The sequence below is a fragment of the Leucoraja erinacea genome, chromosome 11 (genome assembly GCF_028641065.1).
Source record: "Leucoraja erinacea ecotype New England chromosome 11, Leri_hhj_1, whole genome shotgun sequence".
Classification (NCBI taxonomy): domain Eukaryota; kingdom Metazoa; phylum Chordata; class Chondrichthyes; order Rajiformes; family Rajidae; genus Leucoraja; species Leucoraja erinaceus.
The window spans coordinates 21,778,239-21,802,092 of record NC_073387.1 but is presented as its reverse complement, the minus strand read 5'-3'; the positions used below and the strand labels follow the sequence as shown (position 1 = coordinate 21,802,092).

The 23,854-nt window shown below is 43.5% G+C and overlaps 2 protein-coding genes across 2 annotated transcripts; both read left to right on the top strand.

The window, feature by feature from the left end:
* Window positions 1-10,398: 10,398 nt before the first annotated feature.
* Window positions 10,399-13,663, top strand: LOC129701524 (protocadherin alpha-C2-like). Its single transcript, XM_055642773.1, has one exon. The coding sequence runs from the start codon at window positions 10,600-10,602 to the stop codon at window positions 12,928-12,930; it is 2,331 nt and encodes a 776-aa protein (XP_055498748.1). The 5' UTR covers window positions 10,399-10,599; the 3' UTR covers window positions 12,931-13,663.
* A 6,847-nt stretch (window positions 13,664-20,510) lies between these two features.
* Window positions 20,511-23,621, top strand: LOC129701523 (protocadherin-10-like). The gene is given in 2 exon segments (XM_055642772.1): window positions 20,511-22,349; window positions 22,351-23,621. Coding segments are annotated over 2 exon segments (2,382 nt in total). The 5' UTR covers window positions 20,511-20,687; the 3' UTR covers window positions 23,071-23,621.
* The last annotated feature ends 233 nt before the right edge of the window (window positions 23,622-23,854 follow it).

Genomic DNA, 23,854 nt, shown 5'->3' with positions numbered 1-23,854 from the left:
GAATAAGGCGAACATTACAGCTATTGACAGCAGATCCACGCACTACATAAGCTCTCCCCCCCCCCCCCCCCCCCCCCCCCCCCCCCCCCCCCCCCCACACACACACACACACCATTATCAAGCCATGTTCTCTTCCTCAATTGGTAATGCGTTTGTTTAATTAATCTTAATAGACCTGCTCTATTTGTGTTCAGCATTCCATTTGGGAGCGAGCCCTATTATCGTAGACACAGAGACGGTTTCCAACTACACGTGCCCTGTCTTGCTGTCCCTCAACCCCTTCCAATCGCCTCCCTTTACCAGCTTCCTCCCTTTACCCAATGAGCCATCTATCCATTTCCCTCTACAGATATTACCTGACAAGCTGCGTTCCTCCAGAACACTGTAGTATGGACATTCGAGATCATCCCCATTAATTTCGGTATGGATTAATACCCTGCTTCGATATGCACTCAAAACGGGTTTCCTTTATGTGGCAGTGTATTTTGTTCCAATTTTAAATGTAATTGATCCTATAGAATCGTGTACAAATTTTAGCAGGTTACTCATTATTTTACATGGGTGATACAGTCATGCATTGGCGAAATCGCCTATAGCACCAAGCCAAGGAAGCGTCCGGGGTAATCCATGTCTTTGATTGTACTCTGCGTGTGCCTGCTTTCTGCCACTCGTCATGTGTTCTTCTGCGCTCGCTACGCATTATATAATACAGATAAAAATATATTTGGTTAAGTGCGAAGTATGGACGAATTCAAACCGTGGGCCACAGTGACCGTGCGCATATAGACAGAAATATAATGTTAAACAAAAAATATCTCAACGTTATTTGTAATCAGGAGGTTTAGATCCGATAAATATTTAGGATTCGACCTGCTTTATAACGTGAGATTTTGTCCTTTATACTATCTGTATTAAATCATTGCGCTGGAGCAACTTAGCGGATCAGGCAACATATGTGGGTGAAATGGACTGGTGACAGTTCAGGTCTAGACCCCCCTTCAATCTGATAACCAAAAATGTCGGCTGCCCACTCCCTCTACGTATGCTGCCTGACCCACTGAGTTCCTCGAGCACTTTGCCATTTGCTCATCATTCCAGCATCTGTAGGTTCTTGTGTCCGTTTGTGAATCATACAGGCTAAAGCATAATTGAACCGCAGGGTTCTTGCAATTCTCTGGCTACAACCAGAATCTCATCATTTGTTGCAATACTGCTGGAATATTCGTTTAGTTGTCCCATTGGTTGCTAACGCGCTTTCTTTAGATGCTGTATGGCCCTTCTTTTGGCTTTAATGGTGTGGTTGAAGATTGAAGTTGTTGGTAATCGTTGGCTGTGAGCTTGTGCATAATACGATTATCTTAATAATCAAATGACGAAAGTAAAAATGTGAAGGGAAATTAAGAACTAAAACTGTGCCGTATATTTTAAAAGTCAGGACATGTTATACAAAAGGCGATACGATGTAACCGATGTCACAGAGGGGTTATATGTTTTAATTAATGCAAAAAATCTCTAAATATATTATTTGATAGAACTTACGACAAAGAACATCACCGCAGATTTAGAAGAGGTATGGTTCATTCAATGGTTTAATGGAGTCTCAACAACTGTCACCCTTCAGAATAAGGCCGCAATTATTGAGTGACGGAGTCGGTTATTACAGAACTTTAACAATATAGTTTTGGTTCCCTGTGTGAATGGAATTTCCATTACGACTTTACATCCATTGATATTGAATTTACTTCCCATTCCGGTGCGGTCGAAATTTCACGTGAGTTTTGATCAGCCCCCTGTAAAACGGCCCCATTCACGATTATATTCCAAAAGTGAGGTAAAAGAGATCAAGTCAACGTTGAAGTCAGATGTAATGCATTTGACATCGATTTTTCTGGGGCTAAGAAAGCAGTAGTTGTGTCGACAAATTAAAAGATACCGGACGACAGTATCAGCAGCATAATACGAAGTACATCAGAGGAATGGAGAAATTTGGTATGTCACAAGGAGATGTGCTTATTAATATTAATTTATCAAAAGGAAAAAAATGCACAAAACTAGGGTAGGAACATAAAACGGTGCTCCAATGGAAACAATGATCCACAGTGGACCTGGAGTTTCAAAGTGTTCTACCTTATTATTTACCTACATTTCTGATCGTGTTGGCTACTTATACTCTGATGGTAGACACACATGTTGGGGTATCTCAGCGGGCCACGCAACATCTCTGGAGAAAAGGAATAGGTGTCGTTTCTCGTCCAGACCCCACTGAACCTGAAACGTCATCTCTTCCTTTTCTCCAGGGATTCTGCCTGACCCGCTGAATTACTCCAGCATTTAGTGTCTATCTTCGGTGTAAATCAGCAGCTGCAGTTCCTTCCGACACAATATTCTGGATGAACCGGGCTCCTGCCTGCCAGTTATTCCAAAACACCGGATCCCAGCCATCTCGTAAATAATGATGTACCATCAGCAGTGGCGCGCAATCCGTACCGAAACACGAATATGCAATTTACCCAATGTATCCTAATAAAATTCAGGAGTGCTGAGGCTCGTTATATCATAATAAAGAACAAGTGTATGAAAACATCTTGATTATATGACATCACTCAACCACATCCCCAAAATCGGAATTAATGTAATTGCTTCTGCCCTTGATATTATGCTACACGAGATGCCAAACGCATTGTTCCAAATGGATTGTGTTTAATGGCTTTCTGTTCCTTCTATGTCCCAGACAAAGCTAAAAGTGCCGTTTCTCGCAGGGGCCCTTTGAAGAAGAACCCTCCTGCCCAAGAGCAGTTCACGTACGCCAATTAATGTGGACAGTAGCAGAGTCCAACATTGAAGCAAGAGTTGTGATAATCGTTTGAAGAATGAAATCCGTGGAAAATTGTGACACTGCTGTGTTTACGCATCGGAAAATGGGTGATGAGGCGCCTGTGTCATTTCGCCCACCTCCTCAGAAACATACCATCGGTTGATAAGACTCGCATTCGTTGTGAATGTGAACAATGTCTTTAAATTCTACACATGGGGGATGTCAGCTTAGAAACTGCGGTTTGGCTCTTCTGCCAAATGCGTTGGAAGTGAATTTGGAAAATGAGTTGATACTGAATATGTCCGAAAACTAACGCTTCTATGAGTCTTTAATTTTGACGCTGAAATGGAAGAACTGCTGGACTTAGTCTTCACCTAGTATTCAACTGGTATCAAAAATACACATTTTCAGTAATTGCTTCATGAAGGGGACCAGCTGTGGTAGCGGTGGTGGTTCGGGCAGCGGAAAATGGGACTAATTCAGCAAGATTATTTCAACGGAAATAGATTCGGATCCGATTCATCAAACTATGAGAGCAACTGACTTCAATTGTTAAATTGGGCACATAATGAAACGTTGAACGAAGAGTTGAGCTCAAAACAGTTAGGAAAATCGGGGAGCAAAATTTACTCTCGCAATGTCCCCTTATCTTGAACATTAATGGCGAATTGTTCTTTACACCTTAGACGTCGTGACTTCACATCTGCTCAATTTCCACATTGCCGCGTGGTGGCGCAGCGTTCAATGATGTTGTCTCACAGCTGCGTGTCGCAAGTTCGATCCTGAATTCGAATGCCGACTGCAGGGAACTTGCACGACATATCTGTGAGACATTCCTCAACATGATGTGCCCCCCCCCCCCCCCCCCCCCCCACACACACACACCCTCAACGAATGTGATGGTCAGTTAAGTGGCAACAGCAAATCAGAGGTTGTGTAGATTCATGGATGAAATTGAGCAGAATGGAATTGATGGATATACTCCATAGATTTACCTGCAGGGCTACAGAAAATAAGGAGACGATGGAATACTGCTCATAGAATTGTTTAGCAATGATCATACTGCCGGAGGAACAGCTGTTTGAACACCTTCTGAGGAATTAGTACAGCGTTTCGTTGGGGTCCTTCATCTGGGCTCCACTTGATACAGATAAAGCGTCCCGACTCGAATCATCGGCTATCCATTTTCTTCCACAGATACTGTTCGACCTGCTAGGTTGTTCAATCAGACTGCCTGTTGCTCCAGGCAACCGCAGTCTCGTGTGTCTTCATTTCAGTACTCTTCTGGTCTGAACGAAAAGTCGTTGCCTGCAGCCATACATGTAATAATAAACAACACACAATAAACACAAATTAACATCCACCACAGTGAGTTCACCAAGCACCTCCTCACTGTGATGGAGTCAAAAGCCTTAGGGTTGCTGTATCTTCCCTCCTCTTCTCCCTCTGTGCTGAGGCGATACCCCACCGGGCGATGGTAAGTCAGTCCCGCGGTTCAAGCTCCGCGGCCCGGGGGTGGTGGAAGCTGCCGCCCTCCAGTCCAGCGGACGCAGCTGTTGCCATGGGAGCTCCGGAAAACAGGCATCAACCTGTGACCCGCGAACTCCCGACGATGTCATCCACTGGCCCGCAGCCGAGCCCCGGATTCAGGTCGCCGCCGCCTCAGCCACCAGGAGCACCGTCTCCGCCCCGCACCGGGCCGCCCACACTGGAGCGGCTCAGCCCCGCACCGTGCCACCCCCATGGGAGCGCCTTCCAGCCGGGAGCCGGGCCGTCCTCACGGGAGCACCTTCCAGCCGGGAGCCGGGCCACCCACACGGGAGCGCCTTCCAGCCGGGAGCCGGGCCGCCCACACGGGAGCGCCTTCCAGCCCCGCACCGGGCCGCCCACACGGGAGAGCCTTCCAGCCCGCACCCGGCCGCCCACACGGGAGCGCCTTCCAGCCCGGAGCCGGGCCGCCGTCACAGGAGTGTCTCACCCCCGCGCCGTCCACCCTCACCGGAGCGCCGAATCGTGCCGCTGCCCGAACGCCGCCGCAGCTCGAAGGCGGCCAGTCTGGCGTTGGTGAGTCCTGGCTGGCTCTACCTCCGGATCCTCGAGGTCGGTCGCAGGTTGGAGGCCGCCAGCTCCGCCATTAGGCCTCAGCTCAGATGGGGGAAGAGAAGGGGGATACGACACGAAAGTCGCATTCCTCCGAAGGGAGAGACAGAAATCCCTGTTTCACTCCCCCCCCCCCAACCCACACATAACACAACCTAATAACCAAAAGTTTAACTGAACAAGACAAAAAAAAACCCAACACAAAAAAGTAAAAACAGACAGACTGCAGGGGAGCCGCAGCCGTTTCACAGCGCCGCCACTTCCGGAATGCGTTCAGACTGCGTTCTTATCCAGACTCGCTATCACAAACACGAGTCCTTCGTCAGAAATACTTCGTGGCCGCTCATTCTATATGAAGGATCAGAAACCAACTATGCATTCCCCTTCACAGATGCTGGCCGATTCACTGAGGTCCTCCAGCAGTTTACTTGCTGTTTCATATTCTAATATCTGCAACCATTTAGGCCTTTAATAGAATTGCTCCCTGGGAGACATCATGGGCCCAATGCTCCATATGACCTCATTTTGCATGTATAAGAAAAGACTGAGTTTGAAATTGAAATCACGTGAAACCTGACATGGCAAGAATGTTAGTCATGCCAGTGACGCCCAGCTTGCGTAAAATGAACCTTGAAAAGCTTAAAAGATGGACATGTTATATTAACTTTAACCTTTGAGCAACATTTATCCCCAAATCATTTACTCATACAGCAACCTTATATCTCATTGTTATTTCTTGTCCAGCATAAATTGGTTAAAGGTTTTCCCACATTACAGTTTGACATTCCTTAAAAGTGGTCTAATATTTGAATCAGGGGAAACTCGGGAGAACACTTGAATTAGGTCAGTCTGATTCACATCACATGAATCACATCAGTCTGAAGAAGGGTTTCGGCCCGAAATGTTGCCTATTTCCTTCGCTCCATAGATGCTGCTGCATCCGCTGAGTTTCTCCAGCATTTTTGTGTACCAAAGAGTAGGGATTAACGGGTCCCTTTCAGAATTGCAGGCAGTGACCAGTGGGGTACCGCAAGGCTCGGTGCTGTGATCGCAGCTATTTACAATATACATTCATGATTTAGATGAAGGGATTAAAATTAATATTAGCAAATCTGCAGATGACATAAAGCTGGGTGGCAGTGCGAATTATGAGGAGGTTGCTATGAGGATGCAGGGTGACTTGGACAGGTTGGGTGAGTGGGCAGATGCACTTTAATGTTGGTAAATGTGAGGTTATCCACTTTGTTGGCAAAAACAGGAAAGCAGATTATTATCTGAATGGTGTATTTGGGAAAAGGTGAGGTACAACGAGATATGGGGGGTCCTTGTTCATGAGTGACTGAAAATAAGCATGCAGGTACAGCAGGCAAGTGAATAAAGCTAATGACATGTTGGCCTTCATAACAAGAGGAGTTGAGTATAGGAGCAAAATGGTCCTTCTGCAGTTGTACACGGCCCTGGTGAGACCACACCTGGAGTATTGCGTGCAGTTTTAATCTCAACATTTGAAGAAGGGCATTCTTGCTCTTGAGGGAGTGCAGCGTAGATTCACGAGGTTAATTCGCGGGATGGACGGACTATCATATGTGGAGAGAATGAAGCGACTGTGCTTGTATACACTGGAATTTAGAAGGATGAAAGGGGAGCTTATTGAAACATTTAAGATTATTAAGGGAGTGGACACGCTAGGGGCAGGAAACATATTCCCGATGTTGAGGGAGTCCAGAATCAGGGGCCACAGTTTAAGAATAAAGTGTAGGCCATTCTGAACGGAGATGAGGAAAAACCTTTTCACCCAGAAGGTTGTGAATCTGTGGAATTATCTGCCTCAGAAGGCAGTGGAGGCCAATTCTCTGGATGTTTTCAAGAGAGAGTTAGATAGAGCTCTTAAAGATAGCGGAGTTAAGGGATATGGGGGAAGGCAGGAACGGGTTACTGATTGTAGATTACAGTGATTGGCGGTGTTGGCTCGAAGGGCCAAATGGCCTACTCCTGCACCTATATTGTCTAAAATGAGAGTGGCCTTCGAATTAACCTTAACATACCTGATCTACCGGTTGCTCAGCAAATTAACTCCTCCCATTCTCAATCTGACCTTTCTGCCCAGGGCCTCCTCCATTGTCAGAGTGAGGCCTAGCGTAAATTGGAGCAGCATTTTCCGCTTGGGTAGCTTACACCCCAGCGGTATGAACATTGACTTCTCTAACTTCAAATAGCCCTTGTTTCCCCTCTCTCTCCATTCCCTTCCCAGTTCTCCCACCAGTCTTACTGTCCCCGAGTACATTCTACCTCTGTCTCGCCCACGCCCCTGACATCAGTCTGAAGAATGGTCTCGACCCGAAACGTCACGTTGTCTCCTGAGATGCTGCCTGTCCCGCTGAGTCACTCCAGCATTTGCGTCTACCGTCGAATTTGTTTGCTGCACAAGCGCCATTTCTTGACATTCAATCTCTTATTCTGTTCACTGTCTGTAACCTGAACACGACTTTCGCAAGGTTGGTGCATGTATGGCTCTTGGTTGCGCTGGGATCTCCAGGTCTTAAGACGGGTTGTTCCATACCTCTTCACATTGTTTGATTAGGGTTTGCCCCACATTATAGTGATTGCAGCAAAATTCTTTCCGATTTGTTACTTCCTGGTTGTCATGCCAACCGGCCTCCCTCACTCTGCGTAAAATTGAGTTAATGTAAATCATCGGCGTCCTGGTGTTAACACTCACCACATTCCATTTATTGAAGCCTCTTTGCTTGCCAATCCATGCCGTTTATGTTAGCTTGTTATATTGAGACGATATAATGGTCATATAAATGTCATTTCATTTATATTTTCAGATCCCTCCATAGTCATGTCACATTTACAGCCATCAGCGTAGTTGCGTTGGAAACTGCTCCATTAGCTCCCACTGAGGTGGAAGATTGCAACCTTCACGTGGTCCGCCCCGTTTCGACGAATGGAATCAACCCGGCGTGCACAATCAAATAAGATCAAATAGAACAAGTTGTCCTACAACGTTAGGCTGTACACGCCATACGCAAGAAGAAGAAGAAGTTCCCACTCATTTTATATTACATCGTTCGTGTAACTGCTTGAACAAATCTACTCGATTTCGATCATTTATATTTCCCATAATGATTCCATTATTACATTCTTTATTTGGAGACTGCTGCAAAGATCTTCGCAATTGGCACGAGAATGCTATGTATATAATAGGACTTGCGCTTAGACGGGCATACGGTCAGTTCACTTAGTGCATGAGTGGAGCGTAATGTCAAGTTCCGATCTTTTTTCTATGAGAGATCATGGGGCACGTAAAAGCAACTCATATTCACGAGGCAAATATGAGGAACTTTGCAGCAACGTCACCCAAATATATTATCAATAATGCTGTTACAAGTTAAGAGTAAATATAATGAATGGGTTTTTACAGAGATAACAGGAAATATTTATTTGTAGTGGTTTGGAGACTTTTCATTATGATGTTCTAATTACCTGTTTATTGCACCTGAAAGTTGGAATAGAGATTCATTTCGTTTACTTGTATGGAACAGTATTGTGTTGAGAATTGTATTCTATTGAGAATTCCTGGACTGAGCATAGCCTATTGTGATGTTCCGATTCCGCCTAGCTTTCAAGTGCAATCAGCGCGAAGTTAGGTCATCATCGTTAAAAATCGCAAGACAAATACATATTTCCGAACATTTCTCTAAAATCCATTCACTTCTATTTACTGTTAGCTTACAACATTATTGTTGAAAGTATGCTTGTGTTTGTTTATTCCACAGGAGGTCGTGCAAGCCCTCATTAGAGAAATAATGCACAAATAGTAGGCGTAGTGACTGGCCACGACGATAGGAATACAGTAATCGTGTGTGGCATTATTTAATCATGCGTTGCTGTGTTGGGAGTGCTTGTCCCTCCAAACCCCACGACTACCTTTGCACTCCTCTCAACTTTCCTCACCGGGTTCAATCTGCCCTTGTCCCTATCTGCCTACATCTAATATCGACTTGCCCCTGGCTCCCAACACCAGCACTCACCGTCCCCCCACCTGCTCCTTTGCCTACTATCCCCTAATACTCCTCGGTCCACCTATCACCTACCGGCCCATGCCGCACCCTCCTCGATCCCCTTTTTGCCAGCCATCGTCCGTCATCACTCTCAGTCCTGCATCAGTAGCTTGACAGGAAATGTTGACAATTCAGTACTCCCCACTCCCCTCCATAGTTATTGCATGATCCGTTTAGTTCCTCTGGCAGTTATCTTTGTTGGTAATGACACCAAACTCCGTTTACTTACCACCTCGCTGAACACCAGTGCTGTATCTAAATGATATGACCGTTTATTCTACGTTTCACTTTTTCCAGGCAAACAGCGAAAGACAAAATCCATCATCTTCAATCCTCTGCACAGATTAAACTCTACAATGACTCAATCTGTCACATTCATCAACAAGTATCTTACTTTAAACAAGCGACCCTTGCGGAACTTTATTGATATTTCATGCCAAATGCTGCTGTTAGTAAATTCTAACTTGCTACTCAATTATAAGTAGGCCTAGAAAGCATAGATATTGCTGTACAAGACAATGTGATCATGCGTAACCAGTTACGCAGCTACCTACCTGTTACTCCCATTATTCAACATCAGTGAAAGGTTACCGGAACACAAAAATAATGTTTGTGGATTATGCAAGCACATTGTTTTTTGTTCTGTAGCAACAGCAGTGGGACTTACGAAGTATTAATTATTTTATTGATTCACTGAAGGAGAAAAATGTTCGTCAATTCACCACGAATTCATGTCAATATCTAAGGTATCCTACAGAGCCCAATCTCCCAAGGTGTATTATGCTCACGTTATAATTGTTTATCGTACTTTAAACAAGCATAATTAGCAAATGGTTACTTCGTGATTTTGGTTGGTGGGTTGTGCGAACGGTTCACATAATCGTTTTGTTTTAAATGTCAAATCTGCACATATCCTGCGGCTAAAAGTAATGGGTTTTTGTCTTTCTCCCGCTTCCATTCGTTACGGGCAATCTGCAGAATAATTCGACAGAAACAACTTTAAAGAAGCGTATTTCACGTTAAATGAGAGGCATGGACGCTGCCTCACCCGCTGAGTTTCTCCAGCAATGTGTCTACCTTCGAATTTTCCAGCATCTACAGTTCTTTCTTAAACATTAAATTTGAGGCGGGACGTTTGGCTGATCATTTGAATTATTGCGAGTGATATCTGAATGGTTATTTTAACAGTATGTTACCCTGATTTTATAATTAGGACAGGAAAATAACTATTGTTCCACACGCGCTGTAGATTGGATTTTCAGTTGTCCACAAATATTTATATCTGCGCCTAAAGATGTGGGAGCAGTCTCGCTTTAAGAGCGGCTGCTGCAATTATTGGTTGAGGCTCATCGTGTCGCTGTCTACCAATAAGCAGCCGATGTGTTGCCAGAGATCCACCCGCCCCTTCAGTGGAACGGAAAACAGAAGCGAAGAGACAGACGGCGTCTGGGTTTGTGTTGAACGGCCGTGTGTAGCAAAGCAACTCCGGTTTGATCTTTGCTTTTCGCAGTTCAATACTTAGGTAAAAATACGACGAATAGTGCTAGTGCAGGCGATGTTGATAATAACGTTTGGTTAATATTCTTGGACGCCTGACAGTGAATTCTGCTGAGAACAATGGCGCTAGCAATTTGCAATTTCTTCCTTCTTTTTGCATTGGGCCCGGTTTCGGGGCAAATTGACTATTCGATTCCCGAGGAGCAGGCGCCAGGAACAACTGTGGGAAATATCGCCGAGGATTTGAAACTGAACGTTTGGGAATTATCGCCACGAATGTTTCGGCTTGTCTGTGAAGGAAGCAAGAAATATATGGAGGTAAATCAGAAGAATGGCATTTTATTTGTGAATGAAAGAATTGATAGGGAAGAAATATGTAAGCAAAGCTTTGTCTGTATCCTGAATTACCAGATAATCCTCGACGGTCCTTTTGAAATGCATCAGATTGCAGTGGAGATCCTAGATATAAATGACAATTCACCCGTATTTCCGAAAGCAGAATTTTCCTTGCAGATGAATGAATTGGTTGCGACAGGAGCGCGCTTTCCCCTCGAGAGCGCGTACGACCCTGACGTGGGCACAAACACAATCAGCATCTACCGTGTTAGTTCAAATGAACACTTCGGTCTCAAGATGCAGACGAGAACAGATGGGAGCAAAGATGCCCTGCTGGTATTAGAGAAAAGCTTAGATCGTGAGCAACAATCGACCTATCATTTGATACTGACCGCAATTGATGGTGGCATCCCTCAAAGATCTGGTACAACTCAAATAAACATTGCTGTGGCAGACGTCAATGATAATGCGCCCATTTTTGACCGTGACGTTTATCGAGTGCACGTAGTTGAAAACGTCGCAGTAGGCACATTATTAACCAGAATTAACGCTGTTGATTTGGATGAAGGGGTGAACGCAGAGCTAACATATTCTTTCACAAGTTATGTGCCCCAAAATATACGCGAGTTGTTTAAATTAGACCAGATAACTGGGGAGATTAGAGTTCACGGTGCATTCGATTATGAAGAAACAAAGATGTACGAACTTGATGTACAAGTTGTAGACAATGGTTCAGCGGGCATGACTGGAAATGCCAAAGTTATAGTCGAATTACTAGATACGAATGATAACGTTCCCACAATTGAGGTGACTGTGATGACTGGCGCAGTGCATGAAGATGCCCCTGTCGGTACAGTGACATCAATGATTAGCGTAACAGATTTAGATTCTGGCGAATATGGGGAGGTTCAATGTCAGGTTCCAGAGCATCTTCCATTTAAATTGGTTAAGACTTCGAGGACAAATTACAAATTAGTCACGAATGGTGTTTTGAATCGCGAAATTGTCCCGATATACAACATCACTATTTCAGCCTGGGATGGCGGCTCTCCTCCACTTTCCACAAATAAAACTGTTTTTGTTTCCATATCTGATATAAATGATAACATCCCAAGTTTTACCCAACCTGCCTATAGTGCGTACGTAGCGGAGAACAATACACCGGGCGCTTCCATATTTGCTGTAACGGCTTCAGATCCAGACTTAAATCAGAACGGGGAAGTCTCCTACTCTATTATTGAGAATCACGTGCAAGGGATTTCCGCATCTCCGTATGTTACTATTAACTCAAGAAGTGGCATTATTTACGCACTGTACTCCTTTGACTATGAAGAATGGAAGCATTTCCAGATCAAACTTCAAGCCCAGGATGCTGGATCTCCTCCACTAAGTTCCGCAGTTATCGTGAATATTATTATCTTGGACCAAAATGATAACGCTCCCGTTATCATTTCACCTTTAACATGGAACAGCACTGCATCTGTGGAGATAGACCCACAGTTAACATTTCCAGAATATGTGATCACAAAAGTAATCGCGACAGACGCGGATTCCGGTCAGAACTCTCGTCTGCGTTATCAAATTTTGGAAGCCAGTGACCCCACTCTGTTTACGTTGGATCTTCTCTCTGGAGAAATAAGAGCAACGCGAAGTTTAAGAAAGGAAGACGTAAGTTCGGATAGACTGCTCATCTGCGTAAAAGACAATGGTGAGCCGATCCTCTCCAGTACGGTCACAGTTACATTTTCAATTTTATCCAATGTCACTGAAAACACTTTCAAACGAACAGATAACGACAGGAGTTCCACCCAATTTTCACCAGTGAATCACTACTTAATCATCGCTTTAGGGTCAACTTCCTTTGTGTTTCTTGTCATCATAATTTTCCTGGTGGTGTTGAAGCTTAAACATGGTTCAGAAAGACCTGCTGCCTTAAGTGTACCTACAACACATAATTATTTCAATTATTCGGATGTTCGTCAAAACGATGGCTATAATTATACCGTCTGCTTATCTCCAGAGTCATCGAAGAGTGATTTTTTGTTTCTTAAACCTTGTCATGATACCTTACCTTTCAATGATTCGGACGTTCCGAATAACGGCGCAGTGAAATAACTCGTATGGCATTTAAAGGAGTGTCATGCCGATAACTGACGTTGCGAATATTTACGATTTAAAAAAATACACATTTTGAACTAACTATCCGTTCGTTAGGTTCTCATCTTGAATGGACAAACATTGTATTTCGGTGCAATATTGTGTGACTGCTAAAAAAAACCATGCAGGTTGTATTAACCTATTTTCTTCTGTTTTTCATTTCTGGCTTGCTGGTCTGCACAGCATGAGTGTGTCTTTCGTTCACCCCCACCACTGATATATTGAAATTAATCGAATTTATATTACATTTGCAAGCAACCACGAACTATAATATTAGGCCTTGACCAGTATTTATGTGTCATGGACTGTAAGATATTGTGCGATCAACAAGGATTATTCCACAAGGAATTAAAATAGTTTCAATAATATATACCATGCAAATTAATGTATTTAAAATAAATATCTTTGGTTGGAATAGAGTATATAGTGTATATTGTCCCAGGTTATTCCAAGGTTACCCGCGTAGAAATTACACTGATTATGTGGAAGATATATTATACCTGAATCTTCGTTTGTACTTGGAAAAAAAGCATATTAGGCACGTAATTTGTTTTCCATTAAATAAGAAAAATTGACACGAGTTTGTATTTTCTGTTTCTGAAAACGACGATCCAACAAAATTGCCCTGGGGAAGTTGCTCCTTCAGGGAACATATGTATGTTACGAAGCTGAAGTTGGACAGGGACTTTGAAGAATACAAAGTAAGCAGGAGGCAACCCCAGCAAAGAATCAGGTGGGCCAAAAAGGCCCACTAAATTTCCCTAGCGTGTACAAATAGGTAATCCCAAGGCATTTTCACTATACATTAAAACGACAGGATAAAATTGGAGCAGGTGGGACTAGTCAAAGACCGATGAGTAACATTTTGCTTGGAGACAGGGGAAATGGGCCAGGTATTGAACAAACATTTCACACCCGTAATCACCAAGCAGAAGGACGTGGAGGGAAGCGAAAGCAGGGGCTGATATGCTGTTATGCAATGGCAAGTTTATATCATAAAGGAAGAAGTATTGGATCTCTTCAATGACATTAAAGGTAAGTACGTTCCCAGAGCCCAATGAGATATATCCTGGGTCAGTGCCAGAAGCAAGAGAGGAGATACCTGGAGCATCCATATATATATCTTTATTTCCTCTTCAGCCACAGACGTGGCATACGGAGATTGTAAATCAGCTACTGTTGGTCCTCTGATTCAGAACATTAATACAATCGAACTAATAAATTATAGTCTGCTTAGTCAATGGGGGCAATGAAAATATTAGAGAATAATCTCAGAGATAGGAACTACTCACATTATAAATAAACAGACTTATTAACCCATGTGACTTGGTTGATTGGATTGAATGCTGCCGTGAAAAAAAAAGATGAATGGAGTGGTGGCTATGTATTATTCTCATTCTTGTAGATTAGCCCATTAGGAACATGGAATGTGATACAAAGAATGGTGAAATTGTGGATAGTGTGCAAGATGCTGAGAACATTCGGCAGGATATACCATTTTGAAATGTGGACAGAGAAATGGGACCTGGAGTTTAAGCTGCGAGGGTGTGAAGTGGGGTAAGAGAAAGGCACATAGTAAGCGAGGCAGGCCGCTTAAGAGCATGAGCATAGAGATGAATTTGAGATGCAAACCCATAGCTCAAGGAAAGTTGCAACCTATGTGAATAGGAAGGCAAAGAATGCGAACGGCATACAGCCCTTCATTCGCCGAGGTGTTGCATATTAAAGTCGGGAGTATATTAAACTTTAGTAAGGCCAAATGTTTCCATTATTGTGTGAAGTTGTTGTCGCTGCAATTGCAGAAGGGGATGGAGGTGTTGGAGAAATACAGAAGCTCAGCATGATGAACCGTGTATCAGAGAGTATTAGCTGTGAGGGGAAGTTGGATACATTGAGACTGTGTCTCTGGAGCGTGGAAGGCTGAGGGGGAGACTTGGTATAAATATTTAAATTATGAACAAGGAAGGTGGGGTGGATGGTCAGAGACTTGTTGTAGGGAGGAAATGTTAAATGCTGGAGGGCGTGGCCATAAGATGAGAGGCGAAACGCAAAATATTGTTACCTGGTACGTTGTCTTTTACGCAGACAGTGGGAGGGAATGGCGAAAGCAAATAAGACATCAAGACAGGTCCATATTCAAGAATTCTACTACTAATCTAGATGATTACGTCACTGCTGCCACACAGCCTACCAGCAAGTGTATAGAGGACTGTGTACCAAAGAAGACGATACACGTGTTTTCCGAACAGAGCCTTTGGATAAACCACATGGTCCACTCCCAGGTGATGTCCAAGACTTCAGCATTCAATTCACACGGATTCTATCTATCTACCGCATTTGAAGACCCAATAAGATGTCTGTAGGGAATTCCGGATCAAGTTGGAAGCCGGTAGGTTGTGGTAAGGCTTGCACGCTACAGCGCACTAAGAAATAAAGAGAGGTGGCATCGCTGGCACGAATGCGTCCCAACCGATTAACTCAAGTTCATACTATGCCTTCTTGGAAAATGGGTCGATGGGGGGAAACTATCCACCCCGTAAGTATCGGAGTGCCAAAAGCAATGGTTGCTCACGCAGATGTAATATGAGCCTTCCTGCAGGTGAAGTACCTGTCGTCCTGTGCGGATCAACTGGTAAAGATTTGTATCCATTCACTACTCCAATCTAATAATAATAATAATACATTTTATTTATGGGCGCCTTTCAAGTCTCAAGGACAACTTACAGAAAATTAGCAGGTAGAGGAAAAACATGTAAGGGGAATGAAATAAATAGTAGAGACATGACTAGTAAACAAAGTAAAGACAGAATACAATTCAAAACACAATATGAGGCAATTAATGCACAGATGAAAAGGGAGGGGGACGTGGGGCTAAGGATAGGCAGAGGAGAAGAGATGGGTCTTGAGGCGGGACTGGAAGATGGTGAGGGGCACGGTATTGCGGATCAGTTGGGGGAGGGGGTTCCGGAGCCTGGGAGCGGCCCTGGAGAAGGCTCTGTCCCCAAAACTGCGGAGGTTGGACTTGTGGATGGAGAGGAGACAGGCTGATGTGGATCTGAGGGACTGTGAGGGTTGGTAGGTCTGCTATAGTGAGACCACTGTAACCCCAGCGCTAAAGATAAAGTTAGATCATGTGCATATATAACGAACGTCCATGCCTCTGACAGCAATAATTGAAGTGCGTCAAGATAATTGTAATGAGACACATTAACCCCAGTCATTCTAGACCCACTTTCAACACTTTAGTCCCATCCAAACTCATCCCAAAACTGCCAGGCACAGAAATCAGCACCCCCCCCCCCCCCTCCTCTTCCACAGGGTCCTCGACCTTCTGAACAACAGACTCAATCAGTGAGGATATTTGACAAGATACCATCCATAATAATGATCGACAATGGTGCCCCACAAGGATACGTTCTCTGTTCCCGCACATTGCTCTCTATACACTTATAACTGTACGGCCAAATTCAGCTTTAACTCCATCTACAGCACCGTGGTGTGTCGGGTCACAAACAATGACAATACAGACATAGGAAGGAGATGGAGAACTTAATAACATGTCATCGTGACAACACCCGCTCCCTCAATGTCAGGTAGAGGAAGGAGCTAGTTATTGGCTTCAGGTATCATGGTGGAGTACGTCCCAAACAGCATCAACTGTTGCCAAGTATAAATAGTCGACTGCTTGAAATTCCTTGATGTACTGTATTATTAACGATGTCGTGGATCAACTACAATGATGCGGCAGCCACTGATGTCTCGATTGGCAGAGGAAATTACTGAAATTCTGCATGGTCCAATTATTCTTACAGCCGCTATAGATACACCAATAAAGCACACAAAACAAGACCATAACAAATACCAGAGTGTAGCAGATGTATCCCAGCCCATCGCACAGACCAGACTTCCTATCATTGACTCCATCTACACTTCACGCTGCCTAGAAAATGCGAACTAATCAAAGACTTGTCTGAATTATGTCATGCACTCTGTATCCTCCCCTTTGCTCTATCTATTGTACTTGGATTTAATGTGATTGTATTAATGTATACAATTAGATATCTGTTTAGATAGCACCCAAACTTACCCTTTTACTGCATCCCGGCACACCTGTCACCAATAAACCTAAACCTTCCGAAATTCACTTTGTAATCTTTAGTCGCTCCAGATTCAATGCTACCTTCATAGATTCAAGAATATTTGGGAAATCACTGTATAATAGCCTCATGGCTGCTATGTTCCGTCCCACTATTATTAAAAATACTTAAAGCTGAAAATATCGAACGGTATTGAAATGTCTCCAATTAGAATCCTCATCTGCAACACCATGCGTAAATAAGGCGGATGCACACTATTGATGTAGTATTGTGTAAATACATGTGTGCTGTACATTACCTTTAGCAATAAATTGCCAATGCACTCTAAACGTCTTTGAATAAACTACTAGAAAAGTAGTTTAATAACTATTAATTTTACTTCGCAAACGCGAAAGATGTTAATTCACCTTATTTACATTCATTATCTTGGAATCACTTTATTCATATTAATTGGTGCAATTCATCCAAAGCGAAGTAGACGTAGCGTAAGTCGGCACGGTGGAGCAGCGGTGGAGTTGCTGTCTTCCAGCGCTTGCTGCGCCAGATACCAGGGTTCGATCCCGACCAGGGCTGCTTCCTCTACGGAGTTTGCACGTTATCCCCCAATAGCCGCGTGGGTTTTCTCCGAGATCTTCGGTTTCCTCCCATACTCCAAAGACGTGTGTAGGTTAATTGGGCTGAAGAAGGGTCTCGACCCGAAACGTCACCTATTCCTTCGATTATAGACGCTGCCTCACCCGCTGAGTTTCTCCGGCATTTTTATTCTATACTGTTGTGGCTTGATTACCGAAACATATTATAAAAGTCAGTTTTCTTCACATCACTGAGGAGCAGAGGTAAAATGATAATTGAAACAGAGAGCTTGGTGGACGATCACGCGGACTGAACTACAACCGAACAGACCCGATGGCCGATTAGGAAAGGGGGAGATGCAACGAGACCTGGGTGTCATGGTACACCAGTCATTAAAAGTAGGCATGCAGGTGCAGCAGGCAGTGAAGAAGGCGAATGGTATGTTAGCATTCATAGCAAAAGGATTTGAGTATAGGAGCAGGGAGGCTCTACTGCAGTTGTACGGGGTCTTGGTGAGACCACACCTGGAGTATTGCGTACAGTTTTGGTCTCCTAATCTGAGGAAAGACATTCTTGCCATAGAGGGAGTTCAGAGAAGGTTCACCAGAATGATTCCTGGGATGTCAGGACTTTCATATGAAGAAAGACTGGATAGACTCGGTTTGTACTCGCTAGAATTTAGAAGATTGAGGGGGGATCTTATAGAAACGTACACAATTCTTAAGGGGTTGGACAGGCTAGATGCAGGAAGATTGTTCCCGATGTTGGGGAAGTCCAAAACAAGGGGTCACAGTTTAAGGATAAGGGGGAAATCTTTTAGGACCGAGATGAGGAAAACCTTTTTTACACAGAGAGAGTGGTGAATTTCTGGAATTCTCTCCCGCAGAAGGTAGTTGAGGCCAGTTCATTGGCTATATTTAAGAGGGAGTTAGATGTGGCCCTTGTGGCTAAAGGGATCAGGGGGTATGGAGAGAAGGCAGGAACAGGATACTGAGTTGGATGATCAGCCATGATCATATTGAATTGCGGTGCAGGCTCGAAGGGCCGAATGGCCTACTCCTGCACCTATTTTCTATGTATATGTGTCTATGACCCATCGCACCACCACCACACCATAGGTAAAATACAGCACTTGCTCATGATCGAAAAACATGTGTGCACCCAGTTTGCCATGCCAATGCGCATCTGAGGTCTTCTACTCTGGTGAAGGCAAGAAGTCGATACATTTTGAAATTCAACGTTAACAAGTACATTAATGAGAATGGCGACATCCACGACGAATTATTGGCTGACTAAAGAGGTAAATGTGAATATTATGTTAAAGTAGTTTTTATATTTGCAAAGATTGCAATGTGCGTAAGAATTGGGATGGGGTTAAAATCGGACAAACAATGGGCAAAATGTTTCCGCCCGAAACGTTGCCTATTTCCTTCGGAGTCTGAAGAAAGGTTTCGGCCCGAAACGTTGCCTATTTCCTTCGCTCCATAGATGCTGCTGCACCCGCTGAGTTTCTCCAGCATTTTTGTGTACCGTACAAAACTAATACTTTGGAGAAAAAATACTTAAAAAACCACGCGTATATATCAAGAAATTTAGCTGGATTTTAACTATCCGAAAGGTGTACGGGTAGAATGGAATAAAGCAATAAACGCGATCAAGGTAACAACATTGAAAAGATACCCGGACAGATATATGGATATGAAAGATTCAAAGGGATATAGGTCAGGCTCGGGGGAATATGATGAGTTTACCTGGGAACACCTTGGTTGACATTGAGGAGTTGGGCCTACGAGCCCGTGTGTGTGAGGTATGACTATGACTGAGCAAAACAATGACATAATTCAGCCAACTTTCCCAATTACCTACACTCCTTCCATATATATTTTTTTAAAAACCGGAAACGTGGAACAATACATGCTGATTCATTTTGTGCAAGAGCTCAACAACCTTTCATCGTTTTGATGGCTTATTTCACGTCTTCTTCTAGCCGAATAGTCCAGTTCCAATTTCTCCCACGTTATTTTGCCAGATTGTTCTCCTATCAGGTAAATTTTATTTACTCTTTTTAGTAGCCTTCGAGGGTCGCTTTCGGCACACATGTACTATTAAAGAGCAGCTGAAAATTTAACAACCACGCCTTTGTGCGTTAATCCAAATTAGATACGTACATCGCAAAACATTCTACACCATTCCCCGTGCAAATCCTCTAGTTGCATTTCGAAAACCAGAAAATTGCCCACTTAAGATGGCCAATGAAATAAGTATAGTTAATTAGACATGGCGTTTTCACAATTATAACAAAATTCCATATATTTCTAATTATCTACACTTAGCGCCAATATTTCGAATTCAAAATACCCATTTTGTCATTTTGCTTTGTATTAAAAAAAACCTGCATTGAGATTTAATACATTATCAGAAATAGACAAATATCAACAAAGCTAATCATGGTGTTCAGTTCAAAAAACAAATTGACGTAGGGGAATGGGATTTTAACATGATTTCTATAAATGACTGAAATATATTGTGCATTTGAACAGGCAGGGTTATAATGCGCAAGAACAAACCTGGAATATAAGCGGTCATATTCAGCTAAACTCAATAGGGGCAAAATGAACCATGTCTTAAATATTCCAGGATGTTGCCTACAGCAACTGTATTTCCCAACAAGGGTGAGCCATAACCTGATATTTTTTAAAGGGATCTAGATATTTTTCAATGCGCACCCATAAATATGAAGTTCAGTACATGTGAAACGCCATGGAAGCAGTCACGCTTTAAGAACATTTGCTGCAGTTATTGGTTGGAACTCCTCGTGTCGCTGTCCACCAATGAGGAACGAGAGGCTGCAAGAGATCGACCCCTCTCCGTCACGAAAACGCAGAGCAGAGTGGAGGAGACGAACAGAACAGGCGCTTACCTTGCACGGCCATATTAATTCAGCATTTTCCGTGTAAACGTCAATACAGTTACGGCATAGGATAGATTAGGATATTGAAAAACAGGTTTTTATTAAGTAATTTGCTGCATATTTCTCTCAGAACAATGGCGAATGTATTGAACTGCGTGTCGTCTTTTGCTTTCCTTGTCTGCATGTCGGGCATAGTCTCGGCGCAGCTTCATTACTCGATTCCCGAGGAAATGGAGCTTAGAGCCTTTGTTGGGAATATCGCTCAGGATTTAAGATTAAACGAATGGGAGTTACCGGCTCGCAGCCCTATCCTGGTCTCCGATGAAAGGAAGCAGTTCCTCGAGGTAAATGTGGATGATGGTCATTTATTTGTGAGCGAAAGAATCGACAGAGAGCAGCTGTGCAAGCAAAGGCTTACGTGCTCCCTGTCTTTACAAATTGCGCTCCATAATCCCAAGGAAATATATAGTATCGCGGTTGCAATCCTCGATATAAACGATAATTCACCCAGTTTTCATGAGAGTGAATATTATTTTAATATAAGTGAACAGATTACGCCGGGGGCGGAGTTTCCGTTCGAGAGCGCGAGTGATCCCGATGTCGGTACAAATACAATTAACACTTACCAGATCAGTCCGAACGACCACTTCGGTATTAAAGTGCAGACAAGACGGGGCGGCAGTAAGACTGCAGAGCTGCTGTTGGAGAAAACCTTGGACCGTGAGCAGCAGGCGACGTTTCAGCTCACACTCACCGCCATTGATGGTGGGAATCCGCGCAGATCAGGCACAGCCCGCGTTATCATTACAGTAGAGGATGGGAATGACAACGCCCCTCAATTTGAACATGAAACATACAGCGCAACGTTATCAGAGAACGCCCCGAAAGGAACGCTGGCGACAAAAATCACCGCAGCCGATTTGGATGAAGGCAGCAATGCAGCACTCACATACAGTTTCACAAATCACGTTCCTCAATCGATCCGTGAGCTCTTCAAACTGGATCCGCAAACAGGACAGATCACTGTTGAAGGAACGCTAAATTTTGAGGAATCGCACTTTTATGAACTTGATGTAAAAGCAATAGACAATGGTTCACCCCGATTGACGGGCAAAGCAAAGGTTATTATCGCCATAACTGATGTAAATGACAATGCTCCCGAGATACAGGTCATCTCGTCTTCCAGTACGGTTCCTGAAAACGCACAACCTGGAACCGTCGTTGCATCAATCAGTGTAACTGATCTAGATTCCGAGAAAAATGGTCATGTCTATTGTCAAATTCCAAAAGAGTTTCCGTTTAAACTTGAACAATATTCTATCAATAATTACAATTTGATTACCAGTGATGTTTTGGATCGTGAAATAACCACAGTGTATAACATCTCTATATCAGCATGGGATGGTGGTTCACCGTCTCTTTCATCGCAGGAAAATGTCTTGATTTCAGTTTCTGACATAAATGATAACTCACCTCGATTCACACAAACAAAGTATAATGTTTATTTAATGGAAAACAATACACCGGGATCTTCCATATTTGCTGTTTCCGCAATCGATTCTGATATTGGTCCAAACGGTGACGTAATTTACAGCATTCTAGATGAGGGCTTCGAGTCGCGATTTGTCACAATGAACTCTAAGAATGGCGACGTATACGCACTGATTTCCTTTGACTATGAAGAATTGAAGCATTTCCAATTCAAAGTGCAAGCTCGAGATTCTGGAACTCCATCACTGAGCGGCACTGTTACCGTAAATGTTATAATTTTGGACCAAAATGACAATGCCCCCAGTAATTGTTTCGCCTTTGATATGGAATGGTTCAGCATCGCTGGACATTGTGCCCCAGTCTGTACACTCGGGCTACTTGGTCACCAAGGTAATTGCAACTGATGCAGATTCTGGTCAAAACGCAAGGCTTTCCTATTTACAATTGGAACCCACAGACAACAGTTTGTTCACTTTGGATGTTCTATCTGGTGAAATCCGAGCAACTAGAAGTTTAGAAGACCAAGACCTGATCACAAAAATATTTGTCCTCTGTGTAAAGGATAATGGACAACCCAGCCTTTCCAGTACAGCCACAGTCATTTTCATATTCTTGCCTAACAGTACAGTGCTATCGTCTGAAATCTCCATCGAGCCCAATGAGAAGAAACAACGTTTGAATCTCAATCTGTATTTAGTCGTCGCTTTAGGATCAACGTCTTTTCTGTTTCTGATAACTATTATTTGTTTGCTGGTGGTGAAGTTTAAACAAGACAGAAATATTGAAGAAAGGTACAGCACTAGCGTTTGCTGCTCGGACCGTAATAATTCGGATATGATCTTTCATCAGCGTCAAGTTGCAAACGAGGATGCGGATTATATTGGTTCTGGTCAGACCGAAGGTTACCGTTATACTGTGTGTTTGTCACCTGAATCTTCGAAAAGTGATTTCCTCTTTCTGAAACCATGCCATCCAACATTGCCTTTCAATGAGGCGAGTGTCAGGGAAAACAGCGCAAGAAAATGAATTGATTTTTTTTTACATGAAATGGCGCTGAATACATTTTGTTAGCAAATTTTTGTTAAGGGACGTATGAATCGGTAAGTTTTACCGATACTTTCGAATCTCCATGTTATTCTTGTTTGTCTGTTGTGGAAATAGCTTTATTATGCTCGCACTTACTAACAAGTACTTAAGCGCATATGTGGATCTTTTATCTCAACTGTATTATTGTATTTTAGCTGTATTACTCTTTGAAAATACCTACACATTTTAAAGTCAACAGTTTTTGCTCTATTGTAATACATTCCCACATATCTTCATCACCTTTCCACTGCTCTGCTAGTTCTCTTTGACAAGCACATTGAACTGACAATTATTGTAAGAATCAATTTCATGCTTAGCAATAAACCAATCTATATACGTATAAAAGTCTCATATTGTATGTATATGTGTTGTATGTGTGTGTGTTGTAAGTATGCTTTGTATCTTCCTCAAAACACTACGCGTTAGTGCTTACATTTTTACATATTCTTACTCACATTTTTCCCGTCCACGTCGTAATCAGGTTCACATGGCCGAGATGCCCATTCGCGGGTCCAGGCAGCGGGCGGTGGATGGTCACACCAAGTCGGCTGCTTGCCCCATTTCCGGGCCTACGTCGTGCTTGCATGTCCCTGGAGAGGGAACACGCGGTGTCCACGGGACCGGGACGCTGGAGGCCTTCCGTGAATCTCTCCCTCTTCATCTCTCCGTCGCCGCGAGGGGAGAGGGGAGAGGAGAATGCTGCGCGCTGCTATCGAGGGAGAGA

Excerpts from the sequence above, each read along its gene's own strand:
- LOC129701524 (XM_055642773.1), top strand. The coding sequence starts at position 10,600 with ATGGCGCTAGCAATTTGCAATTTCTTCCTTCTTTTTGCATTGGGCCCG.